The 9,115-nt window shown below is 36.6% G+C and overlaps 1 protein-coding gene and 1 long non-coding RNA gene across 3 annotated transcripts; both read left to right on the top strand.

Moving 5' to 3' along the window:
- The first annotated feature begins 1,948 nt into the window (after positions 1-1,948).
- Positions 1,949-3,304, top strand: LOC121052298. Its single transcript, XM_040517023.1, has one exon. The coding sequence runs from the start codon at positions 1,949-1,951 to the stop codon at positions 3,302-3,304; it is 1,356 nt and encodes a 451-aa protein (XP_040372957.1).
- A 900-nt stretch (positions 3,305-4,204) lies between these two features.
- Positions 4,205-4,909, top strand: LOC121052074. 2 transcript variants are annotated; one of them, XR_005807923.1, is made up of 3 exons: positions 4,205-4,306; positions 4,403-4,637; positions 4,728-4,909. It is a non-coding gene; the product is annotated as an uncharacterized LOC121052074 (long non-coding RNA). The 2 variants fall into 2 exon arrangements; XR_005807924.1 differs by having other exon boundaries at positions 4,226-4,372; positions 4,478-4,637.
- Positions 4,910-9,115: the final 4,206 nt, after the last annotated feature.

Raw genomic sequence — 9,115 nt, 5'->3', positions numbered from 1 at the left:
CATGTCAGGCCTATCTCCTGAATTGGTTTGTCACCAGCTGCCAACGCTACCCGATAAGAGGCCTGTGAAACAAGAGCCGTGAAGAATGAACTCAGAGACCCAAGTTTTAGTCAAAGAAGAGGCCGAGAAGATGCACAAATCAGGCATCATCAGGGTGGCTAAGTATAACTAGTGGCTATCTAACATAGTGCCTGTCCACAAGAAGAATGGCAAAATGAGGGTCTGTGTGGATTATAGAGTCCTTAATTTGGCTACCCCCAAAGACGTCTATCCCATGTCGGTGGCAAATATGTTGGAAGATGTAGTAGCTGGGCATGAACTATTGTCCTTTATGGATGGAACCGCGGGATATCACCATATTCCGCGAGACATCAGGCTCATACCTAGTCACCATCTGGGACGCAGGAAAATGTTGAGTGGCAGTAGGCCTTAGATGAATAAGCACAGCTACATGCAAGTTGCATAGCCCTAAGTAGAAATAGAGAGATTGGAGCACATTACCAATGCTCTAGCAACCATTTGTAGTCTTTTAATGGCGGCTTCTGCGAGACCATTTTGGGTGTAAACATGAGGTACAAGATGTTCAACTTCAATCCCAATGGACATATGTGTATGTTTTCTATGCCCGTTTTACCCTTTGTTGCCACAAGTTTCTCTCTCCGTCTCTCTGCTTCAAGAACGCTGGCTCTTCTACCACCCTTTACTTCCTCCCACTCTAGAGTTCTCTTAGCTAACTGTCTGATTGTTTTCTCTGTCTCAAATGACAGACTACTTCCACTGCCATTTTTTGTTTAGTTTTGGGTGAACAGGGAATTAAGAACTTGGCTATTGTTGAATTAAATGTTTTATATTTATACTTCTGTACTTGAGGCATATGAACTACAGTTTTACATATTGAGCATGCATCAACTCTAGAAAATAACATAATAATGACCTAGATTATATTAAACTAGTCATCACTTAAAGTCCAAAACGTAGTACATAACCGATTATCCATTGTTCGGAAAAAAAAAAAAAAAAAAAAAAAAGCAGACAATTGGGTATCCAAAAGCCCGCCAATTTTTCTCTATTTTAAGAAGAAGAAAAAATTGAGTGTCTTTTGCACCAACAAATTCCTTATAACTATCCTCATTTTAGGGATAGTGAAGAAAGGGAAAATAAAATTATGTAAACTTACATAAATCTCTAAAATTTTAAGGAAAAATTATGAAAATTTTAGAAATTGTTGGAAAATAAGGAATCTGTTGGAGTTAGAAAATAAAAATTATGGAAAGTTTTGACTTTTGCTTCTCTATAATACAAAAATTATAAAGAAGTTATTATAAAGAAGCCGTTGGAGTTGCTCTAAATATATATTAATATCAAGTTTAGTTATCTTGATGTGATGGGATCAAGGGGCTCAATCAAATTCAGGGACAATTAATATCTGCATAGAGAGAGAGAGAGAGAGAGAGAGAGAGAAGAAGAAGAAGAAGATTAGGGGGGGGGGGGGGATGGAGAAGGAACAAAATTCATTAGAAGATAGAAGGACACAGTTTCTTTTTTGAAAGTTATTTTAATATTAGAAACACCTCTAGACAATTACATTCCACGATGATCAGAGGATGATGGATTATCGGCAATTTTCTTTCAACAGTTTTGGAGCACGGTTGGAGATGAAGTCTCTGCTATTTGCTTGAGTGTCTTGAACGGATCAGCATCAGTCCAGCCTTTCAACCATACACTGTTGTCTTTGATTCCTAAAGTTTCCTCTCCAACAACTATGGCAGATTTTCGCCCAATCAGCCTTTGTAATGTCATCTATAAACTGGTGGCCAAGACTTTTGCAAACAGGTTAAAGGAGGTGTTGCCCACTGTTATTAGTTCTACCTAGAGTGCTTTTATTCCACATAGAAATATTCTGGATAATGTTATGATTGGCTTTGAGGTGATGCATTTTGTGAAGAAAATGGATGATGGAAATATGGGGGCAATGGCAATTAAGTTGGATATGGCAAAGGCCTATGATAGGGTGGAATGGTGCTTTTTGGAGGCAATGATGCTAAGGTTGGGGTTTCATCGCTTATGGGTGCAACGTATTATGGATTGCTTGGTAACGGTTTCCTTTTCGGTGCTATGGAAAGGGAATCCTCTGGGGTACTTTGTTCCATCCTGTGGAATCAGGCAGGGCTGTCCTTTGTCACCATACTTGTTTCTTTTTGTGGCAGAAGGCTTCTCAAGGCTGCTCCAACAGGCAAAGGCTACAAGACAGATCTATGGTGTTCGAATTTCAAGGTCCCCACCCTCAATATCTCATTTATTCCATGCAGATGATAGTTTTCTATTTTTGGAAGCAAATCAGGCCACCCCACAGGTCATAAAAGATATTCTATGCATATATGAAAAAGTCTCAGGGCAACAGATAAATTTTCAAAAATCAGCTTTGTCTTTCAGCCCATATGTGAGGGAAGAATATCAGGAGTTTCTAAGTGGTTTTCTAGGAGTTCCGGTAGTAGCCTGTCATGAGAAATATGATGGGATTCATTGGCTACGATGGGATTCTTTATGCAGAAACAAGTTGAAAGGTGGGCTAGGCTTTCGAGATTTTGTTGATTTTAATCAAGCACTCTTGGCCAAACAATGTTGGAGATTGTTCTCTCTTCCTGATTTGTTGGTTACGAAGGTGTATAAAGGGCACTACTATCCCTCTTCCTCTCTTCTATCTGCATCTGTTGGGAGATCAACCTCACTGATTTGGAGATCCCTCCTTTGGGGTAGGGAATTATTTGCTTCTGGTCTACGATGGAGGGTGGGTGATGGTTGGTTGATTTTCATCTTTCGTGATGCTTGGATTCCTATTCCATACACATTTCGCATTTACTCCCCACCAAATTTGCTCTTCAATTCTCTTGTTTCTGAGTTGATTATCGTGGATGGTTATTGGAACATTGAATTAATACATCATAGCTTTTGGGCAAGAGAGGTTGAAGCAATTCTCTCCATTCCTCTGCTGATAGCTCCTACTCCAGATAGATTGTGTTGGCATTACATAAGAAATGGATTATATACGTTCAAGAGTGGTTATCAATTGGCACAAAATTGCAGATTTCGAAATGAGGGGGGCGAAGGCAGTTCTAACTCACAAGAAGACCCGGTTTGGAAGTATGTGTGGAATCTGAACGCTCCAGCTGCTACAAAGGTCTTTTTTTGGCGTGCAATCCATGACATCCTGCCTTGTGCTTTTAATTTATATCGACGACATCTGTTGTTTTCTCCGGTCTGTTCCCGTGGTAAAATGGGCTATGAAACTATGGTCCTGCTCTAAAGCCAAAGAAGTTTGGCTGCTCACTTCTTTTCGCACTGCTGTGGGAGGGTGGAAACATGGCACTTTTAGTGAACTTTTCAGATTTGGTATTTCTGTTCTTTCTAAATCGGAATTGATCTTTGTCTTAATGTGTTGTCGTCGAATCTGGCAAGCACGAAATGAAGAAATTTTCCAGAACAAATATATCCCTGCTTCTGTTCTCTTCTCACATATTCAAGCTTCAGTTGTAGAGTGGGTTTCCCTACATACTCGACCTCCTCAACATTCACCTTCAACAGGTAATTCTGACAGATGGGTAACACCAAGATTTCCTTTCCTCAAATTAAATGTCACTACTAGAAAAACCCCCCAATGCACACAAATGAGATTCACACAGATATTCACACAGATAGAAATCTGTGTGAGAAACACTGCAATGCACACAAATATCTGTGTGAAAACCATATTCACACAGACATTCATGTGAAATATATTCTAAAAGTGGAGTCGGAAAATTTCACACGGATTTCTGTGTAAAAATTTATTTCCGCGTCAGAGAATACTATACACATGTCAAAACTTCACATGGATTTTCGTGTAAATTTTCATATAAATTAAAGTTGATACACGAAAATCCGTGTGAGTTTTATTTCAAAATTAAGAGGAAAATAAATTAACTACACTCAAATTTAATAACCATATTTATATCTGGCACACTATTCATTGCAGACTTTTGGTTTCACATGAACATCCGTGTATAATAAAATAATTCTAATATTCACACACATAAATTAATTAATTATTATAAACATATTTATTATTGGCAAATTATTCCTTACAGACTTCTAGTTCCACACGGACATCCGTGTGGATTTCTTATCAATAACTTTCTCCGGCTGTATTTCCTTTTTATCTTAGTTCAGGTTTTTTTTTTTTTCATCCCTTAACCTTTCTCTCACCGATCTCTCTTCTATTTGATTGCTCTCCTTCTCAAAATTAGAGTTCAGGCTTGAAGAATAAATGGTGGACCATAAATTCTTAATTAGTGTTGAAAATTTATGTTGATTATTGGAGGACTAAACCATTTTGGTATTCTCTCTTTATATTTTTAATTATCAGGTTAAGGCTTCAGATGATTTTATGTTGTTTAAGTGCGTGAAGGCCGACTGGATCGCTAACCATGATCTGTTGCAGGATTGATGAGATGCTATAGCATGGACCAGAGTTTATTCCTCTCTTTATTCTCTCTCTCCATCTTTCTCTTTCTCATAGATCTCCCTCCGATTTCCTCTCGGCTAATCCGCTGGCGACAAAAGCATATCTAAAATTGTTGAATATCTCAAATCCTTTTCTGGTAAGGCATGGTTTTCAATTGCTCACTTTCCTTTATTTTTTGTGAGTTTTTCTTGAAACCATTATTTACCGATTTCTTTGCACCGTAAAGGAAATTCTGGAACTTCCAGCACCATTGCCGTTGTATAGATTCGCGAACCCCTCCTTCTCTGGTCCCAGTCGCAGTCAAAGCATGATTTTGATTCCTCAATTCAAAGCAAATCTTGCCAAGAAGGAGATGTTCTTAAATTCAACTTCTTACCTTAGCTTGTTCTTCATGAATCTTAGATCTACAAGTAATTAAAGGCATCTCTGTGGATGTTGAACACATCAATTTGTGTTAATCTTATATTGATTTGCTAATCTTGCTCTTATTTTCTTGTAGGAAATGATATCATGCAAAGAAAGACTCAATTTTGACATATGTCATCAAGTTGGATCTCAGATATTGTTCCTTCAAGATCTGCAGAATCATCGTGAAGAACAATTATGACTATAATTTAAATTAAAAGGAGAAATTTAAAAACAAAAAATCTAATTTGAATAATCTTAATCCATTTATTTTGATATATATATATATATATATATATAATTAGTAGATGGGATAGGAGAACAGCTACTCCACTGCCAGTGGGACCCATCAAATGCATTCAAACGGACAACCAATTCTGTGTGCAAGTATCATTAACAACGCCAGCAATACGTACGGATTCTTAATCCGTTGTGTACCGTGTGTATTGACGTCTTCACACAGATTTCCGTGTGGTATACTATAATTTCACACAGATTCTCATCTGTGTGTGATGGATACTTTTTCTAGTAGTGTGTAGATGCTGCTTTGGATGATTTACATGGTGTTAGAGGTATGGGTGCAGTCTTATGCAATGAGAGAGGTGATCTTCTTATTGCGGCTTCTAAAGGATTTCGTGGAAGATTTGGTGTTAAGGCAGCGGAGATTTATGCGGCTGCGTTGGGTTTGCAGGTGCTATCTCAATATGGTTTTCATACCTTTCATCTCATTCTGGAATTAGATGCTTTATCTGTAGTAAATGATCTTTGCAAGACAAGGGTTGATTGGTCTGTGGAGGGGATGCTAATTGAAGAGGTTAAAGACTTGTTTCATTTTTTGCCTCTGTTATTTGTACATATAGCCCTAGGAAATGTAATCAGGCAGCGCATGCTTTAGCTAGAAACCCGCTTTTGTTTCCTGCATTTCAAGTTTGGGTAGAAGAAGGGCCATAATAGCTTTCTGATATTATCACGCCCTGAATTTTGAATAAAGAAAATTCAAATCCGAAACGCGAGAACAAACACAAGAAAACACATATAGAAAAATTTTCATTTAAACTAAGCAACAACAAACCGAACTCACAATGTCAATACTAACTCGTTCTTTAGAGTCACATATTACACTACAGATAGTTTACAAATCAAACTGAATAACAATTCAATAAGTAAACACACGCACCACAACTCTACCTAGCAAAAGACTTAAAACTAAGAGCACCCTTCCACGTCCACGCCATCGAATGTACACCTCAGCTTTGATAATGATCACTCGATAATCAAACCTGCACAAAAACCCCTACACCATAGAATAGTGCACCGGGAATGAACAAAACAAACCCGGTAAGCTTTTCAGCCCGTATGAGTAAACTCAATTAAAGTGACTCACGTCACTCATGCTTATAATTTCTCAGCTCGTGAGATAATTAAAGCAACAACATTTAATTCCACAAAATACATGCTTTCACCATCTTAACTTAACAAAAACAATATGCAATTATCACAACAAAACGTCAAGTTCAAAATCATCAATAACATGCTCAACAATTTCAACCCAACTAAAAACCCACATGCTCTGTCTCTCAATTCATTTTATCTCTTTTCCCACAAACTCCAATTACACAAATAACTCCAAATATGTTAAACATTTTACGTCCCCATAATCTAGGCCTCATCAAAAAGCCCGCGGATCAAGTGGGCCGATAGAGGCCCGCCGGCTCGTTAAAAAGCCCGCAAAAGCCCGCCTCGGTGGGTAGTGGGCCAGCCCGCAAAAACCCAGCCCGGCCCACCAAAGGCCCGCTAGGCCCGGCCCGTAAAAGCCCGTAAAATTTTATATATATATATTATATGTGTGTGTGTGTTTATAAATATATATATATAGATATATATTTGTGTGTGTATTTATATATATATGTGTGTGTGTGTGTGTGTGTTATATATATATATATATATATATATATATATATATATGTATGTATATGACTATATGTGTGTGTGTGTGGAAGTTCTTATACTTCTATATAAAATATGTGCTAATGTGCATATATATATTCTACATATCGGTTGACCAATCCGATCGGATTCGAAAATATGGTGAAATTGGCTAAATTTTTTACCACACTCATAATTTATTGTAATAAACTCATCCAACGGTGGGTTTTTCCATTTTCTTTTAATTGATAGGGGTTGCTCTTTGGAGTGTATGATATATAAATATAGGTTTATAAGAGTAACTACGTTTGACCTAGTTGATCGAATTCGAAACGAGAACCAAATTGGCTGGATTTTCTACAACCACCATAAAACATTACAATCTCTCCATCGAGTGGTTGATTTCTCCGAATTCATTTTCCACTTCATGGTTGCTTTAGAATGAACTTAAACAATTTAAATGCAATGTATAAGTCATACAACTTTAGGAATAAAATTGATATAGACCAATGTGTTTGTAATTAATTTTTTTTTTTTTTTTATCTTATGTCCACGCACATCCATCGATGGAATATATTCAAACGTGATGTGAAAAAATAAACACGTTTTGCGGTTGTCACGCCATCGGTCAACCAATAAAACATATAAGTGACTACGGTTGACCAATCCGATCGGATTCGAAAATATGGTGAAATTGGCTAAATTTTTTACCACACTCATAATTTATTGTAATAAACTCATCCAACGGTGGGTTTTTCCATTTTCTTTTAATTGATAGGGGTTGCTCTTTGGAGTGTATGATATATAAATATAGGTTTATAAGAGTAACTACGTTTGACCTAGTTGATCGAATTCGAAACGAGAACCAAATTGGCTGGATTTTTTACAACCACCATAAAACATTACAATCTCTCCATCGAGTGGTTGATTTCTCCGAATTCATTTTCCACTTCATGGTTGCTTTAGAATGAACTTAAACAATTTAAATGCAATGTATAAGTCATACAACTTTAGGAATAAAATTGATATAGACCAATGTGTTTGTAATTAAATTTTTTTTTTTTTTATCTTATGTCCACGCACATCCATCGATGGAATATATTCAAACGTGATGTGAAAAAATAAACACGTTTTGCGGTTGTCACGCCATCGGTCAACCAATAAAACATATAAGTGACTACGGTTGACCAATCCGATCGGATTCGAAAATATGGTGAAATTGGCTAAATTTTTTACCACACTCATAATTTATTGTAATAAACTCATCCAACTGTCGGTTTTTCCATTTTCTTTTAATTGATAGGGGTTGCTCTTTGGAGTGTATGATATATAAATATAGGTTTATAAGAGTAACTACGTTTGACATAGTTGATCGAATTCGAAACGAGAACCAAATTGGCTGGATTTTCTACAACCACCATAAAACATTACAATCTCTCCATCGAGTGGTTGATTTCTCCGAATTCATTTTCCACTTCATGGTTGCTTTAGAATGAACTTAAACAATTTAAATGCAATGTATAAGTCATACAACTTAAGGAATAAAATTGATATAGACCAATGTGTTTGTAATTAAATTTTTTTTTTTTTTTATCTTATGTCCACGCACATCCATCGATGGAATATATTCAAACGTGATGTGAAAAAATAAACACGTTTTGCGGTTGTCACGCCATCGGTCAACCAATAAAACATATAAGTGACTACGGTTGACCAATCCGATCGGATTCGAAAATATGGTGAAATTGGCTAAATTTTTTACCACACTCATAATTTATTGTAATAAACTCATCCAACTGTCGGTTTTTCCATTTTCTTTTAATTGATAGGGGTTGCTCTTTGGAGTGTATGATATATAAATATAGGTTTATAAGAGTAACTACGTTTGACCTAGTTGATCGAATTCGAAACGAGAACCAAATTGGCTGGATTTTCTACAACCACCATAAAACATTACAATCTCTCTATCGAGCGGTTGGTTTCTCCGAATTCATTTTCCACTTCATGGTTGCTTTAGAATGAACTTAAATAATTTAAATGCAATGTATAAGTCATACAACTTTAGGAATAAAATTGGTATAGACCAATGTGTTTGTAATTAAAATTAATTGTTTTTTTATCTTATGTCCACGCACATCCATCGATGGAATATATACAAACGTGATGTGAAAAAATAAGCACGTTTCGCGGTTGCCACGCCATCGGTCAACCAATAAAACATATAAGTGACTGCGGTTGACCAATTCGATCAGATTCGAAAATATGGTGAAATTGGCTAAATTT

This window comes from Rosa chinensis, chromosome 3, assembly GCF_002994745.2.
Source record: "Rosa chinensis cultivar Old Blush chromosome 3, RchiOBHm-V2, whole genome shotgun sequence".
Classification (NCBI taxonomy): Eukaryota; Viridiplantae; Streptophyta; class Magnoliopsida; order Rosales; family Rosaceae; genus Rosa; species Rosa chinensis.
This window is presented reverse-complemented; position numbering and strand designations above follow the sequence as displayed.